Source organism: Gracilinanus agilis, chromosome X, assembly GCF_016433145.1.
Source record: "Gracilinanus agilis isolate LMUSP501 chromosome X, AgileGrace, whole genome shotgun sequence".
Taxonomy (NCBI): Eukaryota; Metazoa; Chordata; class Mammalia; order Didelphimorphia; family Didelphidae; genus Gracilinanus; species Gracilinanus agilis.
In genome coordinates this window covers 14,013,746-14,031,007 of record NC_058136.1, presented here as the reverse complement: position 1 = coordinate 14,031,007, position 17,262 = coordinate 14,013,746, and the positions used below count along the sequence as shown (strand labels likewise).

The 17,262-nt window shown below is 42.3% G+C and overlaps 1 protein-coding gene across 1 annotated transcript in view; it reads left to right on the top strand.

Annotated features, from left to right (window-relative positions):
- The first annotated feature begins 665 nt into the window (after positions 1 to 665).
- FSIP2 (fibrous sheath interacting protein 2) overlaps positions 666 to 17,262 on the top strand; it is a 43,988-nt gene continuing 27,391 nt past the window's right edge. Inside the window, 6 exon segments of the mRNA XM_044682682.1 lie at positions 666 to 730; positions 3,012 to 3,048; positions 6,583 to 7,613; positions 7,652 to 7,878; positions 7,970 to 9,236; positions 9,282 to 16,036. Of these exon segments, the coding sequence (XP_044538617.1) occupies positions 666 to 730; positions 3,012 to 3,048; positions 6,583 to 7,613; positions 7,652 to 7,878; positions 7,970 to 9,236; positions 9,282 to 16,036 (9,382 nt within the window).

Below are 17,262 nucleotides of genomic sequence, written 5' to 3'. Positions count from 1 at the left end.
CACCCCCCCAAATAAGGGAAACTAGGACTATGATTATAAACAGAACCACTATGGAAATTGGAGGATGTGCTGGATGAGGGCTGGAGGGCAAACCTTCCAAGAGGAGAATTTAGAGCTTAGTTGGAAAAGATTGATGGTAAGTCAAACTCCCGAGTGAACAGCAGCTCCCTGACGGTGAGAGCCCACAGGATGTAGACCACTGTGTAGTGTGCAGTAGTGAGCTGTGGGCCCCTTATCTGGAATGCTGGGGAGCTTAGTAAGAAAGAACCTAGAACAAGGGTGGAGTAGTCTGAAAACCATTATTTGTTCTGTTAAGTGACAACAACCCTACAATTTCAAGGAAAGACAAGAAGTGGCCAAATAGCAGTAGAGGCAGATTAGGAGGCTGAAGAGGCAGCAGCAAAGAGATCCATAAGGAGGGCCTGGAGTGAATTAAGAGTAGCCCACACAGGGGGAAGCTAGGTGGCTCAGTGGTTCAAGAGCCACGTCCAGAGATGGGAGGTTCTGGGTTCAAAACTGGTCTCAGACACTTCCTAGCTGTGTGACCTTGATCAAGTCACTTAACTCCATTGCCTAACCCTTACCATTCTTCAGCCTTGGAACCACTACACAATATTGATTCTAAGACAGAAGGTGAGGGTTTAAAAAATAGAGTAACCCACACAATGGTGGGCATAGGGAGGGATGGGCACCTCCAAAAGATTCAACTAGTAAAGGATAATGAGACTGGGTAAGAAGTAGCAGCTCTGACGTTACTTTAAATGGGTAGACCTGAGGTAAAGCAAGAATATGGTGTTGCCATTAGGAATAGGAAGACTAGATGACAGGATCTCACATCTTGAACAGGAAAGGACCCTAGAAGTAATTTAGTCCAACCTCCCCATTTTACTAAGGAGGAAACTGAGTTCCAAGGAGAAGAGATTTGTCCAAGATCACACGAGTAATATGCATCAATTTCAATTTGAACACGGATTCTCTGACACCAGAACCATTGTTTTTTAAACTATGCCACACTGGCTCCTTAGCAGAAGGTAGGTTAGCGAGAAGTGCAACAGCTTGGTCTTTGCCAAACAGTTTGTTTTCTCATCTTTAAATTGGGGGTAATAATAGCACCTGTCTCCCAGGATTGTGAGGGTAAAACGAGGTAATATTTGTAAAGTGCTTAGCACAGTACCTGGTACTCGTTTTGTTCAGATGTTTCAGTCATGCCTGACTCTTGGTGACTCGATTTGGGGATTTCTTGGCAAAGAAACTGGAGTGGTTTGCCATTTCCTTCTCCAGTACATTTTACAGATGCAGAGACTGAGGCCAACAGGGTGAAGTGACTTGCCCAGAGTCACACAGCTAGTTAATGTCTGCGGCTGGATTTGAACTCGGGAAGATGAGTCTTTCTGACTTGAGGCCTGGAACTCTATCTAATGCAGAGTTACCTAGATGCTTGGCACTTAGTAGGTGCTTAATAAATGCTTGTTTAAAAATAATCCGTAGCCTTCAGACAATGAGAAATGAGGGCAAATGCTGAAGTGGGAATTGGGAAAGGCAAGTACAAACGTTGGTTTATTGTCATATATACATACATAGGGGTGAAAACTACAAGGAAATCCCATTCCCCTTTCTTTGGGGTCCTAAGGGTGTTACGATAGAAATCTGCAATAGAGAAACCGAGGCACAGAGCTCTAGGGACAAGCAATCTGTTAGTAATCGTAGTGATCTCCAATAAAAGGGATCCAAGGTTTCTCAGTAGCCAAGGATAAAGGGCGGGGTTCACGGAGAACATTTTTAGAGTCAATAAAGAGGAGCTGATAAAATCAACTCAAGTTCGTTAATAATATCCTCTCGGGAGATTAAAGCGTATTCATAAAGTTGGCTTCCAAGGTGTTCTCAGTTCTGTGTGACTTTAAATCAAAACTCGGCTTTCTCACTGGCCTATGATTAATGAAGCAACTCACTGATATGCTATCAGAGAGCCCCGAGGTGGGTTTTCTAAGTTGTTGTAAGTCTAGAGGAGGAAATGACTTACATCCAAAAAGGGGAATTTGGGGAGTGAAGAGGGAGGAGGCAAGGCAAGGGCACCAAACAGGAGGCTAGCTAGCACACAGGTCCAGCAGGGAGAGACACAATGAGGCATCTGGCTCATGCTGTGGAAGTAAAACTGACAAGATTGGGCAACCTCTTGGATCTGGGTGTGGATGGAGCAAGGGAAAGCCAATAGGCAGATCATAATTCAGAGGCTGCAAATCACCTGGAGGGCTGGTGGTGATCTCTACTGAAACGTTTCTCAGCAGCTACCACCCAGTGCGGACGGGCAGAAGAAATCGAACCCGAATTCCACACTGCAGCACTTCAAATATTTGAAGACTGCTACCATGTCCTTCCTTCCCTTTCCCAGACTAAAGATTGCCAGTTCCTCCCATCTTTCCTCAGATGGTGTGATCTTGGGCGATTCATCATCCTCTTGGTTCTCTTCTGGGCACTTTACAGCTTATTCGTAGCAACCCAATCCCATTTAGTCCAACAAACGTGGATCTGTACAGATCGAACATGATGGGGCTAGGAGGTCCCTTCCAGCTCGGGACATTCAATAATTCTATGTTTTTCTGAGTCTGGTTCAAATTTGGATACAAAGTAAAAGTCGTTGCATTCATTAAGTGCTATGGTGGGACTTCATGGAATTTAAGGGACTATCTCCTCCCCATGGCAAATCATTTCTGTTGTGTTCCAGCTCGTTATGGGGAGCCAGGGCATGGCAGTGGCAAGCAAGGCTGCTGGCTTCCCCATACTGCTTATGCAGTGGCCTGAACTAGTTATCTACCACAGAGAACAAAATCTACCTGACAGGGCAGGAGAGACCCTGAGAAAGAAGATTTTTCTCTTCTTTGTGAATTTCCAATACTCTCCCCGATAAAAAGACCAACCTTAGACTCAACAAAGAGAACTTTGGAAGGAAGATGTCTAGCTTTCTGTCACTGAGGCCAAAAAACCTCACTGGTGATCCTTCGTTTGCTTTTCAGGCACAATCAGTTCCTGCAAAACGGCCTGCAAGAAAAAGTATGTATGAAAAGACGTGTGGAGAAAACAAGGTGGCAATTATATTTTCTATTGGGTTATACTATAAAAAGTAATGCAGCAGATTACCTCTCCACAATGAGCACTGAGTCTCCCCTGTCCAGATCTCACCCTAGCCTCTCTCCCTCTTGCCAGAGCAACGGTGGCTGCTAGTGTGGCTGCTTGAGAGGTTCGTTTGCAGAAAGCCAATGTAGTGTCTAGGGAAGAGACATGTCACTCCCTAAGAGAAGCCATGGGGGCAGCCCCCAGATGTCCAAAGCCCACCTTGACCTCTTGCCAGGAAGCTGACAGTGTCTTTGTGGATTGCAACAAGCTCCTTGCTAGCTACTCAGCTCATCCTGGACAATTCCCGGCCAAGTGGGCCAGTATGCCTGGGTCTGCTCTGGTCTCCAAGTTTCAGAGGGTTATGGGCAAGATTGTCTAGATGAGGGAGCATCTAATACTGGAAAGAGAATGTCTGACTTGTAGTCAGAAGCCCCGGGTTCCAGGCCCATCTCTGCCGTGTCTTGTGTAACAAGGTAGGCCATTAGCCTAGACTCTGTAAGCCTCAGTTTGAAAAGAGGGAATGAAGATATTTATACTACCCACCACTCAGGACTGCTGGGAGGAAATCACTTTGTAACCCTTAATGCTCTCTATAAACTTGAGCTACTGTTACTTGAAGTTGGACGTGGGATCAGGAAATGCCAGAAGGCCCTAAATCGTGGGTCAGGAAAGAGAATCTATGCAGACATCTTTATTCACTCATCTACACATACACACACCTGACTCACAAAACGGCCTTACACAATGGCATGTGCTGGTGCCAGAAGCTTAGCTTTCTGCTTTGTGGGAATGCGCGACAATTCCATTTCATGATTTATAGTAGTCTGTGGCAAAATAGAATTCGATTTACCACATTTCATTTTCCCTACCACTTTTAAGGAATATATCTGTTTTATACTGCTATCTATATAGCCAGTCTAAAAACTCAGTGCCTCCCGCTGCCTCTGGAACTTAGAAAACAATCTAAAATCCCCCAGCTCTAGTAAGGGTAGAGTCCTACAAACACATGGCTCTCTCTGTGCATTTTTCAAATTTACCTCTAAGAATGTTAGGGCACAGCTGTACAAGACAAACATTTCGGCCCACATGGTTCTTCCACATGGATAATGTCCATTGGCATAGTGGATAAGAAAATGCCAAAGGAAGCTTCTGGTCCACGACTGAACCACACAGCCCCATTCTAGGCCAGTTTACGGTATACGTAGTGCTTCCATTCTTTACCTCATTTGGGCCTTACAACAACCCAGTGAGGTCTATATTATAAATGGTGTGACCCACATTTTATAGATGAAGAAACCGATCTTGGTACCTGTAGGAGTGATGGGAGTCCTTAAAGTACCTACAATCACATTTGAGGCAGTAATTCACTTCCCTTTGTAGCCCAAAGTCTCCATCCCTGGGCTTTCAAGCCTTTCTTGAAGCTTAACTCTCTCCTCTCTTCCACAGTCAAAGTAAACCATGAATGGCAAGGTGTTCTCAGATATCCAGTCTCTTCAGTGTTATCTGACTTGGTTCTAGAAACGCTAGAAAAAGCAAGAAGGTAAAAGAAAGAAATCAAAAGCGTAATGCTGGGCAGAGAGGAGACAAAATGGATCACTCTTTGGTGATGACATGATCCTTAGAAAATCCCAGGGAATCAGCCAAGAAACCAATTGAGGCAATTAATAGCTTTGGCAAAGTTGCCAGCTATGAAATAAGCCCACGAAAATCAACATTTCTCTATAACAACAAAATCCAAGAGGAAATAATAAAAAGGGAAGTCTCGTTCCAAATACCTATAAAATGCCTAGAAGATTTGGGAGACTTAAAAGCACCCCACCCCAAATGGACTTTCAGCATGAGCATTTCTGAACATAAAATACACATAGAGCAGAGACAAAGTTTAGCTTCATCCAGCTGGGGAAGTTGTTTTATCTGGGGATTCGTTGGTTTTAGGTGTGACTATCCAACTATATGTATCTACACTAGATCTTTCTTTTGCTTGATGATAGTCAAGCATTCTGTATTTCTTTCTGCTTTCCCCCTACTGAGTCTCCTTGGCCACTGAGCACGTGTTTGCTCTCCCAACTGCTCCTCCCAGCTTCTACCAACTGAATCTTCTTTTATCACAAACTCTCCCTACCTTTCATTCAGAAACACTTGGATTGGGGGCAGCTGGGTAGCTCAGTGGATTGAGAGTCAGGCCTAAAGACAGGAGGGACCTGGGTTCAAATGTAGCCTCAGACATTTCCCAGCTGTGTGACCCTGGGCAAGTCACTTGACCCCCATTGCCCACCCTTACCACTCTTCCACCTAGAAGCCAATACACAGAAGTTAAGGGTTAAAAAAACGCTTGGATTGCCCTTTTCATCTGTTGTTTGACTGAGAGGCATTCAGACAGGTTCAGGCATGTCTATCAATACATATGATACAGATACAGATGCATGTGCCTCTTGTCTAGGCCCTCTTCTCTTACATCAGCTGAGCAGGCTCTTAGCTGTAAGTCATTTGACCATATTCGAAGTTGGGTTTTCCTGACTCCGGGTCTAATGTTTTATCTACCATGCTATGAGCCACCTCATAATATCACAATTATGAATTGGTAAACATCGTGTCTCCTAAGTGCACGATACTTGGCTAATAATAGCGTTTATTCAGCAATTTGAGGGAATTGTAATTTCACCTGTTTGAGTCCTCTCTTCACCCAGTCTACAGCTTTCTCACACTGTGTTGCTCGTAGTCCAAATCCATCATCAAGTAGTTGATCTTTTGGTGATGCGTGTCTCTGAACTTGGACCAGGCTGGTTCTTAGACAACAGCCATATATAATCCATCACTAGCCAGTCCTTGAAGTCTTCCAGCTCAGTAGCAGGACTTGTCTGAGCCTTTGAGGACCCCGAGTTATTACCTATACACCAAAAAGGAAGGCTTTTGTGGAGGCACTCTGAGTCACACTCATCTTGTTGTGGTACTTTGAAGCTTACAAGGCATTTCTGCACATATTTATTTATTTATTTGTTTGTACGCTAACATTTACTTTAAAAAATTAAAAATATATTTATATATTAAAAGTTATTTTGTTAAAACTACCCTGCAAGATGAGTGGCTTAAGTATGATCATCCCCAATTTGAAAATAAGGAAACTGAGGCTCAGAGAAGTTAGACAGCTAGTAGATGGCAGGACAAGGACTCAAAGCCAGTTCATCAGACTCTCAAGTCCAGTAGTCTTTCCACTTTGCCACAGAATATAAATCACAGATTACTTAACAGAGACTCACTTATAAAATGCAAGTGGAACTAACTTGGATCCAGGTTCTAGAGGTCCCCTCCCATGATTATCTTTAGGCTGCATCCTTTTCTAGAATGCGAATTTTTTCTAGCTTTTTCTGGCGTCCCTTCCGTGATCAAGAACACAGAAGGTAAGTCATTCCACACATATGAAGCCCAAGAGTGTTTTAATACTCTATCCCTCATCGTCTGCTTCCTTTGCAGGTATCTGCTGAAGAACTGAATAACATACTTCAGAATGTCATGACCTGGGTTGTAGCCACAGTGACCAGCATTTTATATCCGGCCATCACGATGTATGAGGAAAGGTTGCGTTCAAATATTTACCCACTCTCGGATGACTCAGTTCTTTCATCGGGCAGCTCAAGTTTCTGTAGTACTTGCAGTGACGATTTTGCATACAGAACTTATAATGCAACTACAGCCAAAAAGATCAGCTGTACAGACATCAGCTCAAAGACTGTAACAAATTTGGCGACAGTGCCGGAAGGGCAACCCATGGTAACAAAAATATCGAGACCTACCCAAATCGAAACAACCACCATCCTGAAAGGAACATATTCCAAGAAGGGAGGACAGACAGTAACTCAGTTTAAGTATAACAAGATGGGGATGACATATGATGTCCCCAAAGCGAGGAGCTCTAAGTCTGACAGTCAACTGTTATCTCCTATCGAGCCATGTGGGAAGAAGGATGCTACTACAGAAACAGAAGAATTGCCTACTGATTCCCCAGAAGAAAAAGAAAAGGCTGTTGTTGAAATGAAGGAGTTTAAAAATGTTTTTGTTAACTTCAAATGCCACCTAAAAGAAGAAACAGAATTGATTTTGGAAAACATCTTTCAAGAAATTCTGTGTGATTTAACCCAAGCAATTCCCTCTCTCTCTGCCGTTACGGCTGAAGTTTTCGTTGACCATCTCGAAACTGGCAAAGACAGTGTGCTCTCCAATGTGGATGTCTGCTCGGCAGCCGCAGATATTGTTGAAAATATGCTTGAAAAGCTTCAATCTGCGGTGGAAAAAAAATGCATTGAGATCTTTTCACAAGAAGACCTGTCAATCACCTTCAAGCCAGGTTTAACAGTCAGTGAAGAGCATTTTGTTACCAAACCAGAGGCACCGTTTAGAACGATGGTCACTGGTTCTCTGGAGCCAATGTGCGACATTGCAGAGGACATGGTACACGTAATTTTAGAAAAGCTGATGACATTTGCAACTTCTCAGAAAAGTAGTTTGTCTCTGCACAAAGAAACAGTAGTGACATCAACGGCAGCAGTGACATCAACGGCGACGGTGACATCGATGGCGACAATGGCATCAATGGCGACAGTGACGTCGATGGCGACAGTGGCGTCGACGGTGTCAGTGGCGTCAACGTCAACGGCGACGTCGACGGCGACGGTGGCTTCGGCATCAACGTCAACATCGACGATGACGGCAACAGCAGCGACGGCAACAGCAACAGCAGCAACAGCAACAGCAGCAACAACAACAGCAGAAGTTAGTGTTGAAAAAACACAGGTTAGAAAGTCACCCAAGACCTACAGTGAAGTATCCACTCAGATCCGGACCAGCACAATGTCCTTGCCAGTGCCTATGCTGACGCCTGCTCATAGTATTGAATCTGAAGTTGCTAATGTCATTGTGAAAGAAGAAATCCAGCACCTGGTGTCAAACATTTTTTCCCAGTCATCTGTGGTTAGCTACGTTGAAGAAGCCATCAGCACCATACTGGGTTATATACAAACCGAACTTGACCACGAGAGACTAATTGCATCTGAAGAAACTATAGTAGTCCTGCAACTCCTTGATGATATTTTCACGGACCTGAATGAGGAGGAAGAAGTGAGAATGGACACTTGTCAAAGTAAACGCCCCAGGCTGAAAAGTCCTATTCTTAGTACGGAAGAGTACAGGCTCACAGGCACGACCGTGTCAAACATTGGTCTCAGGTCTGGGAAACCATTTCCACCTGTTAACGTTCCTGGCATGGTCTTTTATTCAGAAGATGAAAATGAAGAAATAGACAAAATGGTGGAAAGTGTCCTTGTGTCATCCGTCAGAGATCAGAAAGCACTAATGCAAGAACAGGCTAGGCAAGAACAGCTGCGGAGGGAAGACGAATGCTTTGGGTACATCACAAAATTCAAGCCACCCGTAAAGTCTGTTTCCCGTGGCAAAGTAGCATTTCAGGACTGGGGAGCAAAGACTGAATCACAAACTTCTAGTGAAGACAGGTTGACAGAAGCAAAGCCAAAAAGAGAAACATTCAGCCAAGATGAAAAATATCAGATACAGAAAGCATCCGAAAATATCGTTACAGACATTTTAACCGACATGCTCAAAGAAATGATGACCATGCCCGCTAGTGAACTGACCTATACAGACGTCAACGAAACTGCATCTTTTGCCTCTGAGGTCTCCCCTGAGGAATGGATGGACCAAACTAAAAGTGAGATGTTCTCAACATCAGAAATCAATATGGTGGCTAACGACATGACAGATGCAGTATTAAAGATACTGCACACGGCTTCATCGTGTCAAATTTTTGATGTTAAAAAAGATTCCAGTGCTACCTCACTTTATCAGTCCTCTATAGAAGCTCCAGATACTTCCTCAGAGACAAAGGAAACCTATGATATTGATCAGATTGCTCCATTGGCGACCAAAGAGCCACTGAAAATATGGTTTGAGAGTGACAAGAAGATGAAATCTCTCTTCAATATAGACCAAGTACAACCTCCCTGGCTTGAATCTCCAGCTACCGAAGAAATCCCTGAAGCCGATGATGTTAGTGATGAGATCATCCGCACAATCTTTAAAAAGCTGAAATTATTTGTTTTTCCAAAACTGAAAATGTGCTTAAGGCCAGAAAACTATGAGATGGCTTCCATTTTCCGGAGACCTTCAAAGAAAGACCAAACGACGACCCCTTCACGCAAAAGGCTCTTTTCACCCTCGAACATTCGGTCCCAACTTAGTGCTTATACAACCAAGGTGGTAAACATTGTCTTAGGTGCTATTCGCAGTCAATTGGAAGTGAACAAGAAGAAGAAAGATACCCGAGATACCCGAGAGCCTGACCCCAAAAAAGCAAAGGCAGAGGGAGACAATTTTCCCCTCACTGATAAAGAACTAGAATGTGTGGTAACAAATCTCAATGATGATGTTATGGCAAGTTCATTAGTAACATGCATTTGTGAGATGTTATCTGGTGTGACTGCCGATAAGAACGAACCAGTCTTTCCATTAGACCCACTAGCAATACCTGATACTCTCGATATAATCGATAATAAGGATGTACAAAGATGGTCAACAAGCCGGCCATGTAAAAAGACAATTTCCTGCCATTCCCCGACTATTGAAATGAAGATGCCTTTTGAACCTCAAAAATGTACAATTACTCCCTGCGCTCTGCACAGTGTATTTAGTGGGAAGAATCTCAATGAGGCAGCTAGAACTCAATTGTTGGAAAGGATTGGCAATACGGTATTCGAAATGTTGAACAAAATCATGGGAGAACCACTAATCCCTGGTTTAAGTCATTCGTCTGTTCACGAAGAGCGTACTGATGAAAGTTTGAAAGCGGCTCCGGTTTTGCATTCTAATATTCGGCTAGTTTCTAATGGCATTCTTGAAGACATCCTTTCAAAACTATGTTACGAGATGGAACACAAACTCTCCGGTCCTGAAACTAAGAAGATCCCGACTGACCTAGATGGGGGTAGCCTATGTCCTCCTACAGTGGTAGAGGAAGTGGCCAAGTGCACAGATATCATATCTTATATGGTATCCAATGCTATCCAAGAAGGCAGTAAAGAGATGTCTAGTCACAAAACAAAAAATATCGAAACTTCTAAGAAACCCGGCACACCAAGAGTCTGTCGTCGAAATAATCTTAAAATGGTGGCTACAGATATTCTTAAAACTGTTTTCAACAAATTAGAGGGCTTTGCCAATTTAAATTTATGGTCTAGAGATACCACAAGAAGTGAAAACAGTGCACAGCTATCACCACGAGCCAGTACATCGGCCAAAGGAGGTGATCATCTGCAGTCCACTCTACACATAAATGCCAAAAAGGTATCAAGTGCCATTTTGAAGGCTATTCAGGGAGAATTAAAGGAAAGCCCATCTGACTCCATGGTAAAAACCAGCCCTCCAACTGAAGAAAAAGTGGTGATCAAAAACCTGGTCAATCTCATTTTAGATGCCGTGTCTCCAGAAATATTTCACGAATCTGAGTCTGAAGAGAAAGATATTGAATATTACCGATATAAGCCGGTCTATGGCAATTTTCTTCCTGGGGGTGCTGAATCGGATGCATTTTTGGAAGAGTCTGAACAAGCAGAGGGAAAGGAAAAGCCACCAGATGATAAGGATAAGGAGGACACTGGGAAGCAACGAGCTTTAGAAAAAACCTTAAAAAAGATTGAAGTAGAACTGAAAGAACCCCAAACATCTCCCGTAGTGCCAATCATACGAAATGTTTTAAATGAAGTTTTCCAGAAAGCTTTAGTTAATCAACTCAGCATGCTTCCTCTCCCTCATTCCCATTTGTATGGCATTCCTCACCCGGAGGAGCAATCTGTCACTGAAACATTCATTCAGCTCATGGATAAAACTATGGGGCCTCTGGTGTCTGAAGCAGATGTAACTATTGTTGCGGATAATGTTGTTAAGATTGTATTTCAAAAGCTTTATTCTGCTGCCATGGCTGACAGAAATACGGGCAAAAGTAAGTACAGAACTATCAACTTTTCAGCCAATGCTCCTTTTCAGGAACAAAGTAATCAGAGAAAGACATCTGGGTATCCAACAGCACCAAAGAGAGAATCACATCACCTGCGTGCCTCCTTAAGTGTCGACAGACTGACTAAGGTCAACATAGTTGCCGATATTTTACAGACAGTCATAAGCAACTTGGAATCTTTTGCTACTTCTAAAGTCAAATCTCTCTTTTATCCTCCAGTTAGCTTTACCACCACAAGGGCTTTACCTACACCCCAAGAACCTACTTCATTAAGCAAAGAGATGTTACCTACAAAAGACGTCCATTCTCCTAGGGAGCAAATTTCTTATCCCTCAGTGGATCTTACTAGACCAGAAAATATGGCCTCAACACGCCAATTGTCTGTCTCTAAGCTGAATAACTATGCAACAGAAGTGGCTAGAAAAATCTTGCAAGGAATCAAACAAGAGCTAGACAAAGAATTGGAAAGTCCTGTAGTAACCCAAAACATCATTGTGTCTGAAAACATCGCAAGTCAGATTGTTAATAAAGTTTTAGATATTGTATCTACCAAAGGAAAATCTGATAAAAGCAAACTGGAGAAAGAAAATACTTCCGACCTGCAAGAAGGCATTGTAGAAAAAATGTTTAATAAAACAGAGTATCGAAAAGAACTTCAATTTCAAATACAAGGTATTATGGAAAATATCTTAAGGGACATTTGTGAGAAAACACTGGATCACAGCCACATCCCACCTTCTCCCACCACTCTTTATCAGCATAATCTAGGAGCTGAGCCACCAGAAGCAAGCCCTGAAGTGGCAGCTGAATGTACAGGCGATGGCACCCCCAAACGCCCAATTCCTAAATCAGATGTTATCACAATGACCAAGGATATGGTGAACATAGTGCTTCAGAACCTCAGTTCTGCTGTTACAATTGGCAGGACCACAAAGGAGCCCATTTCAGCACCTTTACCAGTGAAATCCCTTTGTGATGCGATCACAAAAACCGAAGAGCCTCCCTCTCTCAGGGACATAATAGAAGAAAAACTAGGAAGTGATCTATCTGATGTAGGAAAGAAAAAGATCAAGGTCGTGAGAGTGAAATCTCATGACAATGACGAAGAGATGCCAGTAGAGGAGGTCGATGATGCCAGTCAATCTCTCTTGGACCCACGTGTGGAAAATGCTGACTATATTACTAACAACATTCTAAACAGATTAGAATCTTTTGCCACAGAAAAAGTAGATTCCCTAATTAGCACTGATTCACAGACTAAAGAAAAATCCTTTGATGTCACTGAACCTCCCAGTCACCTACAGGATGAAGGCCTCTTTCTTACAACAAGCCATGTCCAGTCAAATATGAAGGCCTTGAAATTAGCCACAACCAAAGCTCTTCTTGGCCAGAATCTCAGAGATGCTTCACTAGCCAGTTACAAAGAAAACGCAGCATCTACAAGTCACGGGTCACAAACCAATCTTAGGGATTATGCCGATATAATTGCTAGTACGGTCTTAAAAATTATCAAAAACGATTTGGACTTAGAGATGCAAAAGTATTCTTATCCAAATAATGTCTCATTTCAAGAAAATATCATAGCAAGTGAAATCATAAACAATATCTTAAAGACGCTGGGGGAGAAAAAATCTTTAAAGGAAGGAACATGTTTATCGAAGCTTCAAATAGCTGTGCAAAATGAAATGCCATTGGAAGAAAGAGAGGATAAAAACACGGAAATCTCTCTTCTTTCCAAATATCCATTAAAGCGAAGCTCACTGAGTTCTGAAAATGAAAATCAGAGGACAGTTTTGGAGGAAATATTCATGAGAAATGGCGAGTCGAGACAAGAAGAAAACGCCCCAATCTTCAGCACAGTTGAAGATGTTTTAAATAAGGTATATCAACGGACAGTGGAAGACATTGGCCACTTGCCATCTTTTAACGAATTCTCTCACTTTATGTCGGAGTCAAAAATGAAAACACCAGCTATGGCTCCTAAAAAATCATTTCGGTCCAACATTAGTATTGTAGCAAATGACATCGTTGACAGTGTATTTGGCAAAATGTACTCTGTCATTGTGACAGCCATATATGAGAATGGTGAAATAGAGAGTGAAATGACTGCAACTGGCAGTAAAGACATACTGGTGGCAAAAACACCGTGTTTCAGTGTATCCAAACTGTCAGAAAAAAGGAGCGACCCTTCCCTGGTCTTAATGCCTCAAACTTACCCTCATTCGGGTGTTAAAAAGATTCTATTAGAAAACATTTTATTGCGCTGTTCTCCACTGAGAGTGGGTGAAGATCTGGTGCAAATGGTTTTTAGCAAGATTGCATCTTTTGCTTCCTTGAACCCGGAAGAGTATTATCCTCCTGATGTTCCATCTGATGGTGTCTCGTCTTCCCGGCAACATGTGGCTAAAACCAGTCCCAAGACAAGTCTTAGGAGCAGTTTAAAAACAAGCATGAAACTCAGCTCAGTGCAGAAATGTAAGGCAAGATCCCAGCCAATATCTAGTAATTCTAAGGGGAAGGGCAAAAGCAAAATAGTCACAGAAGAAAAGATTGCATTGCGAGGAAGCCGTTCCAAGTCTCTCCTTGGCTTTTCACACGTCTTGTCGACAGGAGATGCCAAAACTGCCCCCCTGCAAACGAAGTTGCCTATATGTGAGCTCAAAAACTATGCCAAAGATATAGTGAGTAACATCCTGGAAACCATCGTAAATGATTTCCAGAAGGTGAAATGCAATAAAGCAATGGTCAACATAGGAAGTTTACCAAACTCCGACCAAATCACAGCAGCAAGCGAACTGGTTAATACCGTTTTGCAAGGACTGTATTCCTCCGAATCAAATAACTTTGCTTATCAGATTAAATCTGCACACATAGAAGACGTCAAATTTACTGAAAGGAAGTTGGGCGCAGAATCTTTTTCTAAGCCTCAGGCTTGTTTTTTCTTGGAGAATGTTTCTTCACAGCTAGAACAAATTTTTCCTAAAGAAGGTATTTTTAAGAAAATGTTTGACAAGTGGCAAACAGAGTCAAGCGACATGGAAAATGAAAAATATAAGCTCCTAATGGTTGCTGAAAATGTCTTGAGTGAAATCTTAATAAAAGTGAAAGAGTTAGAATGTTCTGTTTCCCTCCTAAAGATGCCCCCTATTGAGGCTTGTGAAAGCATTTTCTGTAATACTTTTAAAAGAACATCTGCTAGCGTTGATGATTCCAAAGCACAAATTAATTTGTTTGGCAGAGAAATTGTTGAAATCCTATTTGAAAAGTTACAATTGTGTTTTTTGACCGAGATGCCCATTCCTGACAGTAAGGAAACTCTAGCAAGAAAAAAAGAGCAGATCAGTTCAAGGACTAAATATTTTTCTGCAACTGGACAGCTACTGAGCAAAGTACCTTCCTACAGTACGAAACTGAAGGATCAGATCTCTTTGAGTTCTAATGGCAGAATTGCTAGAGAGATTGTTGAGAATGTGTTGCGTACCCTGGAAGCATTTGTAGATTTACAATTTAAACACATCTCAAAATACGAATTTTCTGAAATTATGAAAATACCCATTGAAAACTTTTATCCTGCCCAACAGAGACCGCTGAGTAGGCGAATACTGCCAAAATTACAACCACTGAATGATTTTCCCGATGAATCAAAGTTAAGTAATATGATCACAAAGGAAAACATACAAAAAACCCTTTTTCAGGTTCATTCATTCCATTCAGAACTGCGTACTTATGCAATTAATGCTGTTAATGACATGCTTCATATCATTAAATGCAAGCTAGAAAAAGAAATCAGCCAAATGGAACCATCTTCAAGTAACATCTTAGAAGAAAACATGGTAGCAAGTGAAATCATCAGTAACCTAATGGATCACTGTGTTCATTTCACTGATTCTGTGCTTGAAAATATACCCAAGGAAAGCCCCATTCGAGGAGCTGAAAATACTTACACTGTTCACCGGGTTGAAGTAGCAACTACCATGAAAATGTCCAATTCCAAGTTAAAAGACATGAGTATTCGGGAAGGCCTTCCACCTTTCCAAGTGCCTGGTTCAATGGTTTTTTCAGAGGAAACCCCGGGAAAATATGAAAGGAATTTATCTAATATTCCCTCATATGTCAGATACTCTGCAGGAGACACTGCAGGCACATCAAGCAGGCCAGATTCAGAACTAGAACCAAGATCTAGTAGAAGAGAAGTGCGAAGTAGTTCCTCAAGGAGAGGCAATTTTGACTATTTTGAGGAAGACCGTGTGCGACAAGAAAGTTCCGTTCCAGAAGGGAGTGTATTACAAAAATTGTTTAAGAAAAACAGTGAGCCTCCTGATTTGGTATTTAAAGATATTGTGCCATTTGTAAACCCGGAAGAGAATGAAGAGGAACCAAGTACACTTCGCTATGAGCAAGTAAAATCAGATATGGAGCCAAAGAAAATGCATACAACTGTTACTCCGTTGAAAATATGTCTTGCTGCTGAAAATATTGTCAACACTGTTCTGTCTTGTTTTGGCCTGGATACCCAGGCACGTGTAACAGAGAGGGATGTAGAGATGATCAAACCATTTTTCATATCAAAGGCACAATCAATATCTGCTTTTCCCGCACAATCATCTACAGATCAAAAGGATGAGGAAAGAAATTTGCTTAGAACATGGGAAAAAAGACTCCAGTGTGCCATTGACAGAGAACTCAAAACCCAGGATAATACAATGTCTCATGGAAATGAAGATTATACTTTACTTGAAAAGTGGGAAAATAAATCACTTCCAAGGGGGGAGAAAATAGAAATTCTGAAAACATTTGAAGTCATTTCTTTTGCTGATTATGAACTGGGTCCATCTGAAATCTACCAGATAGCAAAAAGTGTCACCATTTCTGTGGTCACACATTTCAAGAATCTCCAAAGTGGAGGTAAGTTATCATCTTATTCCAACAAACTGGCAAAAGAATCATAGCCACATTAGGGAAAAATAACTAAATTTTTTAAAATGATTTATTAAGCACTTAATATGTCCTAGACCTGTGATGGTAAACATATAGCATGCATACCAAAAAGGGCATGCCGAGTTTGTTACTAGAAAGCCAGAGGGACTTGGGGCAGAGCTGCTCCCCTCCCCCTCTCCATGCACCTGAGGACATTTCTCATATCACCCACTCCTCTGCCCAGCAGCCCAATGGGAGTGCTTCCTCCCTCTCCTGTCTGGGGTAAGGCGAGGGGTAGGGGGGATCACATGCTGTATGAGGATGCAGTGCAGATGGCAGCCTGTTGAGTCTGTGGTGAAGGTAATTCCCGTGGTGGGGTTGGAGAGGAGCTAGGTTTGAGGGGAGCATAGCTCACAGCATAGCACATAGCTGGAGGGGAGCTGAGTGCTTGGACCATACCCCTCCCCCTCTCCATACATGCCTCTCATCACCTGCCCCTCTGCTCAGCACCCCAGTAGAAGTGCTTCCTCCCTCCCCTGTCTGGGGTAAAAAGGAAGGCCAGGGGGCAAGAGGGATGTGGGGAATGGCACTTGATGGGGGGGGGGCAGGGCCCAGCATTCCATCTCTAAATGGTTCACCATCACTGTCCTAGGCACTTGCTGAGCACTGAAGATAGGAAGGCAAAAGCAACTCCTGCCCTGAAGGAGGTCACATTTTGATAATGTAAATATATATATATATATATTTGTTTATTTATGCAACTAGGCATATATATGTATAATATATATATATGTGTGTGTGTGTATATATATATATATTTGCAACTTGGTATAGAAAGAGGGAAGATAATCTTAAGAAAGGAAGGTACTAACTGGAAGGCTTCTTTAAAAAGTAGGATTTGAGCCACATCTTAAAGGAAAACAGGCAAACTAAGAAATGGAAGTAAATTCCTCCATGGATGAAGAGAGCATTCCAGACATGAATAGATTATATCAAAGGTACAAGACGCAATTAACAATAAGAGATTCAAAAGGAGAGGATACTATAGAGCTAAATTGGTCCACCATTAGTTTAAAATAGGAAAGGGAGGAGAGCATAGCCAGAATAGGGGAAATAGCCTGGGAAAGAACTGAGAGGTGGAGGGACTGGAGGTCATGGTAAGGATAAAGGAACAAGATTAGGGCCTTGAGGAATAGGGAAAGATGGAATGATAA